Source organism: Fringilla coelebs, assembly GCF_963513975.1.
Source record: "Fringilla coelebs genome assembly, chromosome: 6".
NCBI classification, from domain to species: Eukaryota; Metazoa; Chordata; class Aves; order Passeriformes; family Fringillidae; genus Fringilla; species Fringilla coelebs.
Window position 1 is genome coordinate 8,934,385 of NC_140034.1, and position 18,265 is coordinate 8,952,649.

Consider the following 18,265-nt stretch of genomic DNA (forward strand, 5'->3'; position numbering starts at 1 on the left):
TGTTACTTCAAATCTCTTTTAATACATCTTCAAGGACAAAATAAACAGGTGTGGATCAAAAATAATTTGAAAAAATCTGCATAAGGTGTAAGTATAGATTGCACATTACTATGGAAATGCTTCATTTTCTTTCCTGTTATAAAGTGCATTATGGCAGAACTGTAAGACCGTATATAGCCAAATACAAAAGCTTCCAAATCCTATCCTGAATGTGTTAGAAAGTGTGAATCTCACTAGGAAGGCCATATTATGTCAGAAAATATCTCAAAAACATTACTGTGCAGGAGTGAATCTGTAACTGCTGCTTTTAAAAAACTGTAATCTTTACCACAAATTACGGCTTTTCAATAAACAATTTCCCTTATTCTTCCATCCAGATATCAAAGAGGATGATGCATCAGCCAGTTTTAGCCATTATTATTGAATTTGGCTGGGGAGAAAGAAGAAGTTAAATTCATCACAGTGATTGTTATTAAATGAAATTCCAAACAATACAAAATAACATACATGGAAAATAGCCAAAATTAAAGGAAATTTATGTTAAAATGTTCCTGTTAAGCACTGTGTCTCTCAGTAGATTAAAGAGCTTTTTCATAAAAGCCTGAAAGTATTCACATTTAATTCAATGACAGCACATGTAAAATTTAATAGGAGTAGAACTTTTATTTAAAATACCCATGCTATGAAATGAAATGCATGATATTATTTTTATGGTAACAGAGTAAGTCATGGGATAATTGCCTGTTACATCATGCTCACTGACAACATCACCGGGTTTTTTGATGAATCCTTGAAAGCAAGGACAAGCCATGTGGATCTAAATGGATACTTAATGGAAAAATAAAAAAAAAAAAGATTAGGTGGAAAGTAATCCTGTGAAAATTATGCTATAAAGCTATTGTCTCCAATATGCCAAATACTCAGTTTGGAGTTGATAATTTAATCCAGTTATTTAGCACACCAAGTGGCTTGTTAGTCACTGTGGACTTTGCCTATAAATCAACCAAAGTTTAAATATAGTGGCCACCTCTCAGCTCAAATGCACAGAAGAGGATGGGGCCAAGAAAAGGAGCAGCTCTAGATCATTCAAAAGGCAAATGTCACAGGGTTAAGCCATGTGAAAACAGAACTTAATTACTGTATCTCCAAGCATCTTTATGCTTAAAGTACCTCATATGAATGAGGCACACTTCACAGTGCTTGTGATAATTAGCACTTACCAAGTACCTTTCAGAAGTGCTTTGCAAACATTAAATAAGGTCAGAAATCTCATTGGTCTTTCATCAGAACAGCTATAACTATGATGGGGAGAGCTTCCTCTTCAATTCAGATCAAGGACTGCAGGGCTTCAGATCAAGACCCAGGGAACTCCAAAAGGCAGTGTTGAAGAGGTGAGGATGTACTACTGATTGCAATTTTACAGATTGCAAAACCAGCAGCAGTGAGATTAAACAATTTGTCAAAGATGGACAAGGAGTTAAAACAGAAGTAAGATTCACAGCTTTGGGATCTTTTTTGTTGATTTTTTTAAGAGAAAAAAGTATTTGCTTGTGCATTAAGCCAGACTGGGGCATGGAGACATTGCACCAGAGCTGGATGTGTAAGAATTCTTCATTACAAGCAGCAAAACATCCATAAACAGTTGCATTTAGTCCTTTGCACTGGTACTTTTAAAAGTGCTTTTTGACAGAAATGGCTTTGAACATTGTCTGCTATTTGATACTGAGTGAGATGAGACAAAGGGGATGAGTATGGCACATTCTCCTGATAGGTTTTCCTTTTTACCCCATTTCTAATGCCAAGTGTCATTGTTTTGTACCCTTGGAGTTACCATGTCAGAAAAGGGCTGTTTTTACACACTGCATAATGGCACTACTGAGGATGTGATGCTATTTCTACACCCCATGGGAATGATACAAAAATATTGTTATAGCTCTCTGAGACATACACAAAAATGGAACATCTACTTGGAGAATTTTGCAGTTAGGGAATAACTCAGTCTCTAGAATGATCTTGTTCCTCTACAAGAGGTAGGCCTTTTTTGAGAGCTCTTGATGCATAACCATTACAAATTAGAAGATCCACAAAGACGTCCAAGTACATTCTTGAAGATTCTGGGACCTCTCCACAGCTTCTACATGTCCCAGCCCTGGCTGCCACGTGTTATCCCCTTCTATAAATAGGCATTACATTTTGCTGAGGAAGGTCAAAATGTGTGAGGGGTGTAAATACTGCAGCAGTCATCATTGAGTCATGCATTGATTTATTCTTGGAAACCTATGAGCTGTGGAAGCGAGTGCCTTACAGAGCCACAAGTCCCAAGTTCCTCAACAGAGTACCACAGTAGAACTTGGGAAATTTCAATCACAGGACTAGCAGGAAGAAATGTCCCAGGTTTGTGGAGAAAATGCAGCATGCTGTCTCAGCTCCACTCTCCTCATGTGTTTTGTACCCTGAGGATTCTCCTCCTTCCACCTTCACTCATTCCTTTTCCTACTGCATAAAAGGGAGGCCACACACCTGACAGTCTCCAGCCAGTTAGTACACAGAATAGTTCAAAGAATTATTAAACAGGTCAGCTTTCTCCAGTTTGGCCTCTTTACAGATGTTATCTCAGTTACTTGAATAGGCTTTGTGATAAATACATTTTACATTTTAGCTGCTCTCCATTCATTTAAGTAGGCTATCAAAAAACATTATATAAAAATTACACGTAATTGTGTTTGCCTTGCTTTGTGCAGTCAAAAATACCCACCTAACTGTATTTTATAAACTGAAAATCTTTATAATTCAACCAATTTCAGTGCATAGTGTCTGTTGTAGTACTGCCAACCCAGATACATAGATATTTTAACATATGAAGAAAAAATCCAAGCTTCACAATTCTTAAGTTACCCAATAATTACTGCAAGAGGCTTGATCCTGGTTTCAGCAAGGAGGAATACAATATAGGTGTAAAGTAAAGGTGTATTTCAAAAAATAACATGGATCAATTGAAAAAAATTATTTCCCTATTTTGTTAGGAGTGTTTTTTTGACTTTTTTGATGATGGACACCAAGGAGATTTTACACTGAATTTACTGAGAACTTAAATAAAATGTTACAATACAGAATATATGGTTTTTTTCTATTTAATTCCTAGAAGAATTTGTTTGTTTTAAATAGCATTTCCATTTCAAGAGGAAGCAGTAAGGAACAGATGAACGCCAAGTTGTGCTTCTCATCACTGAAGTTCTTCATTTGTTTAAAACAGCTGGATCATCGATTCTCTTGATTTCCCAACTCCAACCCATTTAACTAGGGAGAAAAACACATCTGTTAGAACAATTACTGAGAGTAAACACTATAATCAATGAACTGGAATAATTTTCACCTTTCATCATGCTTCACTACAGACTGACCAATTTTAGGGACGAAGTTTCATTGTCAAAAATCCCTCTACTCCAGCTGCACTACTGGACTAAAAGTGCAGTATACTGAAGTTTGAAAGCATGAAATAATGATACCATAAACACAAAGCATTGCAGATGGAAAGCCTAATAGAAGGTCAGGAATGTTTGTTGCAGGTCTAAGTGCAATTGTTTTGAGTGACAGCATGTTTAGCTACATCCCTGCAGAGAGGAAGCCAGAGCGGTGCCAGACTCTGAAGTCTGAATGATGTGGAACAAGAGATAGTGATACCTACATACTGTAATTTTTTAAATGTAAGGGTCTAACTATAAACATTATCCAGTGGGAACAGCCACCTCAAATTCCACACTGTTGCTGTTCCACTGCAGTTTTATTGCCCATGCTATAGAATTGACTGTGGGTAGGTCTCCTTTAGCCATCAAACCTAGCAAGGCATCCTGAGTTTGCACAGCAAACCAGAGGAATAAAGGTAAGGGGAGCTGTATTTACACAACCCTTGTGTGTCCTTGACCACCCACAGGCCATTCTCTGAGTTTCAGTCTCTGCTATCAGATGTTTCCTGACCCGTGACTGATACAGGAATTGCCACAGCTGTAACCAGCCTGTACTCCACTGATGTGACCTTTGAGGTGCTTTATGGAAAACAAAAGCACACATGCCAGCTGTCTAAGCTTGTTACTGTGGAAATTCTCTTGCAAACGCCACCATTCATGCCACACCTAGCTCTTGGCACATCGAGAGCTCTAGCAGCTAGATTTGAAGAAAACTTTGCAGATCGATGTTAAGATTCTCATTTTTCCAAAGTGGAAGAACTGTGCTAAGCAATCTTGTACCTGTTATGCAACACAATTCCTTGTATGAATAAGAATGGAAAAAAAACCAAAAGAAAGACATCTAAGTTCAAACAGGGATGCAGTGCATGATGCAAAGAGAAAGGGGGAGATGAGGACATCAGCTTAACTACATGCTGAAGCACAGTGCACAGACCCCTAATTTTCACTGACAGAAGGTGGCCATTTGCCAAGAAGAACACATGTTTATCTTTCCCCTGGTTAAATCCTTGCCAGCAGCAGCTTGGAGCTCTCTGCAGCACTGCAGACCTGCCTGCTGAACACCATCCTTTGCTGCTTCTTGGCAAGCTGTCATTTACCCCCATCAGCCCAACCACTGGTACTTTCATTCCCTCCTGCCCAAATAAAGTGACTTTTAACTACCAAATTGAGCACCTTCAGAGACCTGTGTCTGTCTGATGAGGCATCCTCATATGGACACCTACAAAGAAACATACCTGGCACACCAACATGGTTTTCCACACAGCGGATGTAATTCTGGGCCTTGGGTGGGAGGTCCTCCCATTTTCGTGCTCCAGTTGTGTCAGCTTTCCATCCAGGCATTGTTTCATACTCTACTTCTACCTTCTGTAGTATCTCCTGGTTAGCTGTGGAAAAACAACTTTTGTCACAGTTGATTTTAGCTGATCTGCCTTAAGAGAACAGATCTATGGCTCTTGACCAATCAAGTCTTTTGACAACAATTAAAATCGGATATATGAGGAAATAGTATTTTTACTGGTTTATTCAATCATTCACTCCTTTATTCTTAATTGAGATTAAATTCTGATACTTAAGAAGATGAATCTGATTCAAGAGGATCCAGGCATACAGTTTCCTCTTCCAAAAACTGTAGAATGTACTCTATGCTGTCAACATGGAGTCAACAACACCACAATTTTATTTTTGAGGAAATAAGATTTTTTGAGGTTTACAGTACTTCCACTTTTTGGTTCAGACTTGCATTGAATAAAACAGCAGATAAGGCATTACTGTCTCAGAAAGTTTCATCTTTACAGAACAAGGTTAAACCAGTCTTGTGAAAAACTCTGATGTCTACAAGCTTTTCCTCACTGGAATTCTCATTATGTCCACAGCTAGGACCCACCAAGAGTGGTGGGAAAGCTGGCTACTGTCAATCCACCTGTGCCTCAGGAATCCCCTATAGATCAACAGAAAAAACCCTTTTCTTGGCAGAGACTGTTACACATATCTTGAAAACATCATTAATGTAAAAAAATTATGTATCATTACATCTGGAAAGTGAATCATTATTGAGGGGGCAATATATATTTTTATTAACCACAGTATTGTTGCTGTTAATAAAGCTTAATAAAGCTATCCAGAAGCAGCTTTATTCTGCTGGTTTCCATCTTGTTTTTGTACAGCTTTTATTTCAATTTTGCTTTATTAAATGCTATTGCCAATGATACACAATCACTGACTCGAGTCTTGCTGACTTTCAGCCTCCCGATTTTGCCAATAAAAAATCTAATGGCGCAACACATAGAGGCCCTAACACAAGATTTTATTTATTCTGAAGTTCTTGCCATTGTACACAGATGCAAGGTAAATGGAAAATGCCAATATAATGGTACAGCAATCTTTACACAGATACTGCAGCTCCATAAATTCCCATCAAATGTCTAGTGAAAAAGAAGTCAAGTCTGATTTTAAAAAGCAAAATTGGTGTAACAGGCAGGAAAAATAAAAATGAACATAGAGGTTTAACAACTTACCTGGAAAATATGGAATTCTTTTCCCACCCAATTTGTAGGCAACACCAATTTTAATTTCATCAAGGACATCAAGAATATCCAGTTTTGTTAATGCCAAACTGCACAAAAAACATCAGTGAGTTACACACATGATGAATCTCCTTTTTAATACTCTCCTTCTTTTTTTTGCCCTTTCAAAAATCCAGCTTAAGCAGCCCAGCCAGAAGAAATACACAAATGTATTAAACTATTGTTAACTGAATTCACACCTCTGGGATGAATACTCGACTGAGATACCAAGACATTTCCAAATGCTTGGCTGCTCACACAGGTGCACAGTGCTCAGCTCAGCGCATGGAAACACACTGACTGTGGAAAGGGGCACCTGCTGGGCCTGGTTTGGATGGGTATGACACATGACATCACTGGCAGGGACTATTTCTGTTATTCCTACTGATTCACAACAACTGTCTGACAGACTTAGTGACTGATTACACTTTTATACCAGAACAAGCATAGTCTGGTTACTAAAACCACATGTGCAGCTCATTAGGAAGGATCCTATCCTGCCTTACAGTGACTGGCCTGTGCTGTCAGTTTAATGAACCTTATTAATTTTGTGAAGGAGTACATCAGGAGACAAAAATGGAACCTCAAGAAGAGGCATTTTTCCACTGTATTATTCACTGAATTGAATAAAATTGCATTTTAAAACTAGTCAAATTCTCCAAAACAATATTCTAGATGTTGCCTGGCAAAAATCTGAGCAGCTAAGGATTTAGACAGGTATGTGCATATAGTCCAGACTATATGTGCTCAGTAAGTACATGATGAATGAAAGGATTAAGAGACTTTTTGAGAAAGAAGCACCATAGAGCCAGTTCTTCAACTTTTTAAATCTCCCCATGTTTTTTTAGTTATCACAGTTATCAGAGAGAATATAGTTTTGTTGATAGGAGTGCAGTAATTATACAGAACTGAAATGGAAGGAAACCTAATGCCTTCTTAAAATTTTCCACATAAACTAGAGCTGCATAAGTTAAAGCAAAACATAAATCCAATAAAAAAAAGCCAAAGCCAAAATCCCCTTTTGATAAATTAATGAACAAGACCGTTGTTCCTTTGTAACATTAGTAGCATAAATGATATTAAATTATGTTTCAGTCTTTAATATATTAAAATGCTCAGGGTCACGAATTTGCATATATGGACAAGTTTGCCTGAATGCATTAACCAAGGAAGCTACTCGGTCTCAAAGAAAATAAAACTTAGCACATTAAAAGCAGAATTTATAACACAATATTTCACTACCCCTTTGTAAATAAATTAAACTGTTGAAACTGGAATGAAGGGTAGGGGTTGCAACTGTGGCACTTGCTGCACCCTTGTATCACTCCATTAATTTCAATTATCAAGGCAGTAGCTCCAAATGATGCAGAATTTGTCCTAAAAGTAGGATCCATTAGTCAACCAAACCTCAAACCCAACAGGTTTTAGACCATGGCACAAGTCAGTATGAAAGCACTGGACCAAAAACACTGGAGTAAACTGTGAGAAAACCAATATATTGATCCAATCTACACTGGCCATCTGATGAAAGCAAAGTGAAAACATGTACCAAAAAAATCACAGCTGTCATGTTGCAAAATCAATTTGAAAAACAAAAAAGTCAAAGGAATTAGATTATAATTAGCATTAACAATTCTCAGTTGCCCACTGTGCATTATTGTATTGCTTAAAATGTGACACTTTACTGGACTTATATTAATGTTACCTACATATTTATTCTGCGAAGCACAAAATTATCCCTTCCAAATGTAGCGCAAAATCTGTGATGCTTACGCAGTGAATCCGTTGATCATATGAGCATATTTCAAAATGACCAGATCTAACCAGCCACAGCGCCTCTTTCTGCCCGTAGTTACCCCCCATTCATGGCCACGGGACTGTAAAAGATCTCCAATTTCCTAGAATAAGACAGAGAGAATGCTGATGGTGTTTCACTGAAAACATGGCTGGAAAACAAATACAAACAAATATAGATGAATAGCAAGAAAAATACAGTTGTGCCAATTTGAAAGCTATTTTTCCAGGGAAAAAAAATTACCAGGAGAGACCTAAGGCAGATAACAAATCCCCTCATGCACAGGATTTTTGTATTGCAATCACTAGCATTTCAAATCATGTATTAATTATGACTTTCGTGTTCCAAGGAGAGACTTTTCTCCCTTCCTCATCCAATAGGGAGATTTTCTTGACAATTCAGTCCTTCATAAAATTTCATTTGCATTTAGTTTCTTCATTTGGTCTTTTGACATCTTGTTGGGGTCAAGACTGTAAATGCTTGGGACAAGCCCAATGCTTGAACAAGGTCTAGGTCAAAACACCCAGGGCTCCTTGCTTCTACCACAGTGTGAGACTGCCAGCTGTTCCATTCAGACTGGCAGTGGCTATACTGGGGTAAAAATAAAGAAGGTAGAAACTTTATGTTCATGATTCATAAACCCCAAGGATACCATCAACTCATCTGAGCCATTAAAGAAAGGATTTCAGTGACTAAATCCTTAAATTAGATTCGGAACACTGCCCTAGAGATTGCTGCATGCATAGCTCACAATCAATATCCTGAGCTTTCTAGTTTCTTGATAATGAAAATACAGCAGACAGTTTAAAATAAACAAAATCTCTCCCCTTCTTTTTATCGACCCATTTGTGCATGACTGGCTGACACACACACCACATTCATTCTATAAATCACACAGAACACAGGCTGTTAAGCACAGAAGTTGTTCTTGTAATTTAAACTCTTCTGGGATGCACTTGACAGTTCCAGTCCACAACAAACTCTCTCCACTGCAATACACCTAATGATGTTACATAAGAAGATGACATCTGTTTTCACATTGATCATTACAACAGAAGCGTGGTCACTGCAATGAAATATCATCACACTCATGGTTCTCTGCTCTCATGACAAGCACCATAATGTAATTATCTTCTCTTCATGGGTGTGATTGCTCAGCATTATTATCACTGTGCTTATTTATCAGTGGAAAACCCTTGCCCCATTTTGTCAGGACTCAGGACATTCCTCTGGCTGCTCTGGGTGATTCGAGACCCTGGCAGGGGGCTCAGAGACCTTGGCACGGAGTCAAAAACACCTGTGCCTTCGATTTTACTCCATGGAAAAAATTACCAACTTTGTGTGAAGATTTACAAGCCACGGGAGTTTGAGGAGAATGATAGTTAACTTGTCACAGGATGAAAAAGCAGAATTTTGGGGTTTTAGAATGGGGGTTCAGGAGGCAAGATGGAGGAATCTGGGGGTGTCCTGTCCTCCTTCTTCTTGTCCTCCATCTTCTGCTGTGATGGTGACACTTTTGGATTGGTTTAGAGTAGAGACAGACTAACATAGGTGACAGGTAGCGGAAAATTATTGTAATTAAAGTATACATAGTATGTAGTATAAAAAGTTAACAGCACCCCAAGGGTAGTCACTGTGCCACAACACAACCTGCTGGACAGATCTCAGCAGGTCAGAAAGAATGCAATAGATAAGAAAAAATAAACAACGCTGAAAAGCAGAACCGACAAATCTCGACTTCTTCGGTCGCTGGGCCGAGAAAAAAAAAGACTTTCTAATACCTCGGGGGTCATCCCAACCACAGAAACCCGAGACAGTTGCACAGTTACTTGTTGCCAGCTGTGTACAGCCCATTTTGTAACACTAAACCTACATTGATCTGCTCGGTGGGGAAGGCGCCGATGCCCACGCGGGTGGTGTAAGCCTTCACCACGCCGTACACATCCCCCACGTGCTGCGGAGGAACGCCCAGCCCGGTGCACACACCGCCCACGGTGCAGTTGGAGGAGGTCACGAAGGGATACGTGCCTGCCAGGAAAACACAGCAGCACAGCCCTCTGTCAGCAATGGTAAGAAACAAAGACTGTTTTTTATCAGTTCAAAGAAGGTTTTCGCTTCTATGTTTGGCTTTAAAGCAAAACTGGAACGGCAGCCAAAGAGGGAGGCAAATTCTTTTTATTATATGTCATTCATCCTTTACAACTTTCACCGAGGATTGCACACAAGGGAGAAATTCAAAAGCATCTCAATACCACTTCCATTAGGCACGGGATCTATTATATGATGCTTCTGCTGTGTAAAGCTTTTTTTTCAACGTTCTGTGTATCACAGAAATTATTTCCATTACATTCATGGTGAGCCTGGTGTAAAGGTCACAGGCTGGCATTCCCAATGCTCTTTACAAGCAGCTCTGAGTATTTGCCGCAAATTGCCTAAGTCTTAAGAGGTTACTTATGATCTCTACACAGTGACTCTGGACTGGAGAATCTCTTCGGTCCTTAATATTTTTTTTTATTGATTTAATTAGACTTTTGGTAAGAAAGCAGAGCAGAGACCAACTGTAGTGGCAAGACTTAGAGGTTGCTGCACCAGTTTAATCCTCCTCCCATGGCAAAGGAATTACCTAAACTGCACTGCAATGAGTACCTGGATTGTTTGGCAATGTGCACACACATTTAAAAGCAATCAAGACAAGAATATCTGCAGTGAAATTTTAGCTGCACTGGTATAAACTTCAGTAAAAATCAATATTTAAACCCTAAACACTAACCCTGTTAATGATACAATCTCTGTTTTAATGAGCTTTACTTCTGGGAGATCTGTTCCTATTAAGGAAAGACTATTTTCTCTATTTTCCTGCTGTTTGCAAAGTCAATATAAACACAAATCAAAATAAAACTGATCTCTTAGGAGTTAAGCTGAGTTTAGAATATAACGTACCAAAGTCAATATCAAGTAATGCTGCATTGGCTCCTTCAACAAGGATCTTCTTTGGGGAGCCATGAAGAGCTTCATACATAAAATACACACCATCTCGAACCATGGGTCTTATTTTTTCAGCATATCCCTGCAAATAGAGTACGAATGTCAGCTTCCCCAGACAATAGCTGGAAGCAGAGAACACTGTGTTCACTTTTGAAAGACAAAACATACAGATAAGTCTAAGCTTCCAGCCTCAAAAACGATGTTTTCCTGAAAAATACAACTATTAGTTTATACTCCTTTCAATCTGTTGAACCACTCATAAAAGAAAATATTACTTATTATGGCATTAGAATGCCATAATTTCTGCATCATTTCTGTTCACAGAGATGCAGTATACCTACTGAATTTTGTTGCTATAGTCTTTAGATAGTGTGCTATAGTCTAGCCACACTGAGAATGGGACTCAGAACTAGTTCAAACACCAAATGAAAAACATATCCATCCTTTTGAACATTAAAAAATATCTTTAGGGTGTCAGCTCCAAAAACTTATAAGAAAAAATGTGGGAAAGGTAAGAGATATTTTCAACATCCTCTTTGCTTACATATTCATGAAAGCTGTTTTACCAGTGGCTCTTCCGGATTTATTTGTATTTATTAAAAAGACAATATTCTTGTAATACCAGGATCTTGAAACATGCTTCCACAAACAATTCTTCAGTAAGCAAGGAAGTCCCACTGACACACTGGACACCAATTGAAGTCATCACCCTGCATTCTCTTGACTTCTTTGATACAACAGTCATTTTAAACAACATTCAAAAAAGGAAAATATTATAGGAGAATTAAATCCTCCACAGAGCTTAACATTAATGCCTACAGCAAGAGAGCACATTCTACTACAAAGCATAGCTACTGTTTATTAAAAGCTTTTATAGTAATGAACATATGCATTTTCCATCTAAATTAGCTCAATAAGTGGTATGTCTGGTGCACTTCATTTTTACCTTTTAAAATGAAAATAAATATTTCAAGTAATAAATCCTTACCTTTAGCTTTTTCAATTGTCCTTCTGTATCAATTTCCAATGAGGGAAACATTGACTTGTACTGTTGTGCCAGGTTTTTAAATCTGTAAAGAATTGAAATTGTATCTATGAGGAACATAGTCACAGAATCACAGAACCTTTGGCAAGAACTCAGTTTATATTATATAGAGTATATACTGAAAGCTATAGGGAGAAAATAACTCAGGAATCTGACACCTCAACCAGTGCATTTCCCAATTTTCAAAATTCCTTTTTAAACTATGAGAAACTCTGTGAAGTACAGGAAACACACATACACATTCTTTCCAGTTTTCTTCTCCTTCTAGACAATTTATATACAAAATTCAGACACATATTTAAAAACATCTCCTTAAAAGCAAATATGTCAGGCAAAATGTATCACTCTTTAACACAATATTTACAAATGAAAATAGTTGTACCTTGAAGAAAATTCATCAAAGTCAGAGAGGAGGTCACAAATCCGAAGGCCTGTTCGTGCAGCTTTGGAAGAATATGTTGGTCCAATCCCCTTTTTTGTTGTGCCAATACTAAGTAAAAAGAAACATCCCCCTCAAAATGTATAAATACATGCAAAAATACACTTTATGCCAAGTAATTTTGTCAAAGCAAAATCATATAATGGGCAGGATATCTGAGACATAAAAAGATATTAAAGTTCTATAATAATAAATATATTATATTAGCACCTTTCAGGCTTTGCATAAGTATTGCTAATATTTGTGGTATTCAGTAAAGCATGAGGCCTTGGGTCTGGCTGACAGTTTGTTCACTAACATAAGTAGGAACAGAAGCCCAGAATTATTAACATCAACAAGGCTCTTCAGAGACACACAGCATTTCTGTTTTCCAAAATTACACAGATTTTCCAAATTTGCGTAGCTATTAATAAAATGAGGGTGTTAAAAATATTTACTTTTTGCCTTCTTGTGCTTGACGTTGCACTTCCTGGAGCCCATCTACTGCCTGGTGAAAGTCAAACACTGCAGTGGAAAATCAAATGGATATAGTGAGACAACAAAGGAGAAAAGTATTCTTTGAATCACAGACATCCATAATTCCAAGACAAAGTGCCTCTGCTGTCATTGACAGTGCACAGGCCTCCTCAAGTGAAAACAGAGGGAGTATTCCTTAAACATTGTGAAAACATGTAAAACATCACTCTTCAGTGGACACAGATTCCATTATCATGCTTCAGGTTACACAACATAATAAGAAGCTGTGTTAGACCAAATACACAGCTGCTCTGTGGAGTAATAATTTAATTTAGCCTCATGAGCTAAGCAATCATTTGTGAGGGTTTTTTCCCCTTCACTCTTCACTTACCTATATGTGCTCTATCTGATATAATCAGTCTTTTCTCCCAATCTTTCAAACCTGTCAAAAGATGAAGAAAGGTAGGATTTCAGCTGTGCTGACTGGTTGAGCTTTGACATTGGCTTTTACTCTTTCTGTCTTTCTGCTAGTTTATATGGCTTTTTCTTAAGATAACTGTAGACAAAATGGATAAACCATGAAACAGTATCAAACAGCAGCAGTGTTTCTGTTGAGAAACTTTTCTCATTTTTGACTTATCAGCTTTCTCATTTTGGTATGGACAAAGATACTTAAATGCCAGGATGCTGTGGCTTACACAAAATTCTTTAAATAAATAAATAAATATTCTTGTTTAATTTGCTACACAACACATCATTTAAACTCTATTTGTGCCTCAGAAAATAGAGAATTTCTATATAGAAGCATAAAACAATCTAAGAAGTAGAAGATCTTGGAAGGTTAGAGGGTCTAAAGCCTTGCTCAAATCAGAATGAGTTTATATTTGGGCATAGAAATTTTGGGTTAAATCATCCCTATTTGAGGTCAAGGAAAGCTTAGCACACACTTTGAATTGATTTTCTTTCCAATGTGGCATCAAATGCCATAAAACTCCATGAAACCCGTGAAAAGACTGCTTTTGGAAATACATCTAAAGACTACCACACATTTCAACATGTTAAATACTGTTTCCTCATTTAAAATCCAGAATGTTATTAGTGCACTAATACTTATGGTCAGAGAACAGCTTACAAAAACCCTCAGTCTGGTTGCCAATATAAAGGTAGGTTAAAATTTACTTGATACAAACCTTTCTTTTCATTCTTTTCAGCTTCTTCAAACAGGCCTGGTAAATGTATAACCACTCCATTACCTTTGGGAACATAAATGATTTATTTTAAAGCAAGGAATAAAACACTTATTTTTAGAATGTAAGGCTTGTAAGGCCTTTTAGGATCCAAGGCCTCTACTTGCTGTCTAAAATTTTATTTAAGAAGTAAAACTAGAGTTCACACAAAGTGATCTTGACAACTTTTTGGATAAATCCTGATTTGGGGTAAGCAGCTGCTGGGCTGCTAAGCTCAGGAAAAGCAGAGCTGGTTTGTTTCAGGCGTGAATGCCAGGCTGCTGCACAGCCAGCTGAGGTAAGCAGATTCTTGTCTTTGTTCATGGTGGACTTTGCCCTGCAACTTCAGCCTCAATTGTTCACAGGAAAAAGCTCAAAGAAGTCCCTGGCCTTACCACACTGACAAGCCTGTGTGAAAATATTTAAATCTTCTTCAATACTCAGGTCTTTGTTTTAAACTCAGCTCAGACTAGTGCTGTGATACATTAGCAATGCCTTCCCCCTGCTTTTGAGCTACAAAATAGAACCCATGAGCGATAAAGAGCAGTGCTGGCGAGACATGGAGGATTAGTGATGCAGTGGGCTGGAAACAGCTGCTCCCTCCTTCTTGGGAATGTCAGAAATATATGCAAGAGCCTGTCTCAGCCTAAATTTAGCATAACTCAAGTTATAGTCATTACTAATTGACAAGGGAGTAAATAGGAAAGCAAGACAACACCCCATATTTAGCTGAGAGAAAAAAATGTTTAATAGATTCTAGTTATCCATTTGGAAATTATTAAATGGAACAAAACTGAAACTCTATGACTCACTAGAACTTACACTCATTTCTTGAACAGTCTGTACATGATTTCTCTCAGAAATAATCAAAACTTTGCATAAGAGGCTTAAATTTGCCTACCATTTAAATATGAGTTTAATGTCCAGTGAATGCTGCAAATCTTTTTATGATGCCATCTGCACCAAGTATCTTTATAGCAAAATACAACATCACCCTAAACAGCTGGTGATGTGAACAAAAAGGGGACTGGATAATGACCTTCTAAGTAGAGCCCTGCATTTTGGCACCTATTTCTGAAGTCAGTAAAGAGCTGTGAAAGATAATTTTTATTATTTATTTAGCTAAGTCCTGGCATTTGTGTGCTCAAGGAATAGTAAATATATTTCTGAAATTATAAAAAGAAAGTACAAGTAGAGGGTGGGATCCAAGTTTTACCATAAAGTATAAGAAGGAACATGATAAGATGTTCTTGCTTTCAGTTTTCTAACAGTGGAAACTAAACTGACACTGAAAGTAGAGTAACTCTTCATGTTAAAGCAGCAGTGACATAAAAGTCAAACAGCTGAAGCTAAAGCAAATCTGACTGAGAGTCATGTTTTTCTTTCCTTGTTACTACAAAGTACAGTTCCAGCTATCCACTGCACAATGTCATTTTTATAATAATTTCCAAAATGTCTTACCAATAAAAGAAATTGCCTTTGGATTAATGATGCCACTAGGAAATAGGTGAAAATCATATTCTTTCCCATCAACAACGACAGTATGGCCTGCATTATTCCCACCCTGCAAGAGACAGAAACATGTGAAGAATAATGGTCTAACCTCTAAGCAGATAATTTGGCAAGAGCATCTCTTTTTATTTATACATGTCTTTGGTCACTATTTCTTAACATGTTTTAGTGTTGTAAACAGGGGTGAAACAGGACAGTGAGGGAGTTAAAGGTGTTCAGCAGGACTGCAGAATTGTGAAGCAGAAGGATACCATGAAATCAAGGCAGGGCTGGGGCAGAGCAGGAGTTAATACAGGACTGGTGGCATAAGCTAGGCAAGAACTGAAGCTTTCTGGGAGCAGAAACTGGAATTAACTACCACTTTTGGGGTCCTGTCTCCGACATGCCTACACAAGCCCATCCTTTTTAGACATCTTCTGTGCACAGACATTTCCTTGAGTTTAAGCCCAGTATTTCCTTTTGAATGGAAGCTCTTCCCACCTGCCCAACCACAAACAGCTACTGCTTCTCTTGGTGTTCAAGACATAGGCTCTCTGTCAGGTTGGAACCATGTGCAGACTTTGCAACTACACTGAATGACCTTGTCAGTCACAGAATATCCTGAGTTTGAAGGTACCCATGGGAGTCCAGCTCCTGGCCCCACAGAGGACCACCCCAGAAAACAGTCAAGAAATGATCTTCCCACTTACCACCATCACCAGCACTTTATGGAGTCTGCTACAATTCATGACTTACATGACTACCTACCAGAACCAAGAATAGGAGCCTGTATTTTCCTTACTAAACTGCTTTTCCACAAACTCTTTTAAAAGAGAATTATGTGGCAACACAGAAATTTGGAAAGCAGTGAGCAAATCAAGGTAGTGAGTTGATTTGACCTGAAATATTAAGAATTAAAGGTCTGGTTTTCTCAGCAGGCTTAGTGTTTTTTCCTGCTGTGTCTTAATGTAAGTTTGTCTCCCACAGATAAGGTTGAAACCTGACTACTCATGTGCTGTGGTGATACAGGCCTTCAGTTTTCTCAAATGATTACAATCTTTGATATGAGAACTGAATGATTTAAACTGTCTAGAAAGAGGGCATCTACTGGAAGGGGAACTGAGACTGCCACTGGTAATTTGCAGAAAATAAAGAGTGTTGGCTGAATGAGTAGAGTTAGATAAAAATGCTGAGAAAGAACAGTCATTTATGAAAATGAATACTAGAACACAATTTAATTCTGAGTTTTAATTCATTCTTCATTTACTCATTTGACTTTTTGTTTGTAAAACACAGGAAAATGGCAACTGAAAATCATTTCAAAATGTGGATGAATGCTGAAACACAACATTAAGAAAATAAGAACTATGGCTTACAAAAAGAGAATGTTTTTTAAGCAGTGTGATGGAGAACTTTAGGAAATATGTCCGCAAACATGATAAAAAGAATTTTTATGCTCTGGAACATTTGAGTTCAACAATTAAGTTTAAACAGATAAGCTGCTAAGGGAGAGCTGAGGAGTTAGAAAAAATAGTACACACAGATTTCATTTGATGTAAAAACTGATGGAGAGCTCATCCTTGGGATGGGAAGGATTTCGAAATGTCTTGCTAATGCAGAGTTATAACTTGTCCAGAGAATCCTGGCTATTTTTCTTGCCTCCCAGATATAATAAAGCAGTTGTAGGAGTCTGGATCTAGTTAAAAGCACTCAATTATCTAGGAGGTTAATTAATCAGGCAGGAGAGTACCTTACATGATATATAAGAGGTCTGAATCTGGTGGATTGCATTGGTTGAAACACTGGATTATTTTATTATCAGGCTGAGAATAAAGCTAGTAACTTCTTCTGGGACTTCCAGCCTTCCTTTTCTGCTCACCTATAGACAATGGCAAGACAGAAACTTTAAAAGAATTAACTCCATCATTTAACACCAATTTAATCTCTACTACAAGCAACAATTTCCTCTTTTGCTCAGAAAATGGGGAACCAGGCTGCTTCAAAAGTATTTGTTGTCACAATGCTATAGCTATACTCTACTTTTCTTAATCAACATGAACAAACGAAGTCAGGCTTGAGGACTCACAATCTGAGATAGCAGCATTCCTAAATTATAGTCAAAGGTATTTTCTTGTATCCTAAAATTTCAGAAGGCGGGATACACTAGTATGAGAATTCTTATGAAAAACAGTTTATGCTTTTGGAAAATTCCCTGAATAACTGACACAGAGACAAATGCTCTTTCCTTAGCAAATGCTTAAAAATGGATGTTAATGAAGCAGCTTGTAAAAGTTGGCATACATAAAAAAATGCTGAAGCACAGAAACACCATCAGATATTGTACATCTTCTAATAACCAAAATCTCTGATAGAGTTTCAGTCCATCTGGATAGAAAACACACATCAAAAATTCAGTGACAAACCACCTAAAACAGCATTTCTCCAATTAAAAACCAGTATTGACATCTCTGTAACTGCATTTTGCACTGCTCCTGTTGCTCTGTTTCCTATACAAGTGTTTTCCAGGTATATTTTTACAGCTTAACTAATTATACTTTTATTAATACAATTGAAGTGATAGCAGAGCATTGAATTACTCAAGAGAAATGACCACAGACTTGCAAAACTTGATGTTGGTTTGATGAAATATTTTCTGTTTATTATCTGGTCATCTCAGTAATTTCTCATGTTCAGTTACATACATATTCTAACAGCATATTGGCAGCCTAACAGCTGAGATATTAAAGACATCCACTCCTTTTCTAATTTTACTCCAGTTTTTTGAGTCAATATATGGCTT

General features: G+C 37.6%; 1 protein-coding gene across 2 annotated transcripts in view; it reads right to left on the reverse strand.

Annotated features, from left to right (window-relative positions):
- Positions 1 to 18,265, reverse strand: part of ADSS1 (adenylosuccinate synthase 1) — a 28,641-nt gene continuing 10,376 nt past the window's right edge. Inside the window, exons 1-13 of one of the 2 annotated variants that reach the window (XM_084207668.1) lie at positions 17,221 to 17,344; positions 15,436 to 15,538; positions 13,939 to 14,001; positions 13,140 to 13,190; positions 12,730 to 12,796; positions 12,236 to 12,343; positions 11,797 to 11,878; positions 10,764 to 10,890; positions 9,697 to 9,851; positions 7,802 to 7,926; positions 5,981 to 6,078; positions 4,700 to 4,849; positions 1 to 3,297 (exon numbers count right to left, since the gene is read on the reverse strand). In XM_084207668.1, the coding sequence (XP_084063794.1) occupies positions 3,245 to 3,297; positions 4,700 to 4,849; positions 5,981 to 6,078; positions 7,802 to 7,926; positions 9,697 to 9,851; positions 10,764 to 10,890; positions 11,797 to 11,878; positions 12,236 to 12,343; positions 12,730 to 12,796; positions 13,140 to 13,190; positions 13,939 to 14,001; positions 15,436 to 15,538; positions 17,221 to 17,256 (1,218 nt within the window). In that variant the 5' untranslated portion in view covers positions 17,257 to 17,344 and the 3' untranslated portion in view covers positions 1 to 3,244. Of the gene's footprint in view, positions 3,298 to 4,699; positions 4,850 to 5,980; positions 6,079 to 7,801; positions 7,927 to 9,696; positions 9,852 to 10,763; positions 10,891 to 11,796; positions 11,879 to 12,235; positions 12,344 to 12,729; positions 12,797 to 13,139; positions 13,191 to 13,938; positions 14,002 to 15,435; positions 15,539 to 17,220; positions 17,345 to 18,265 lie in introns of those variants that run through there. The other variant, XM_084207667.1, reaches the window with a different exon arrangement.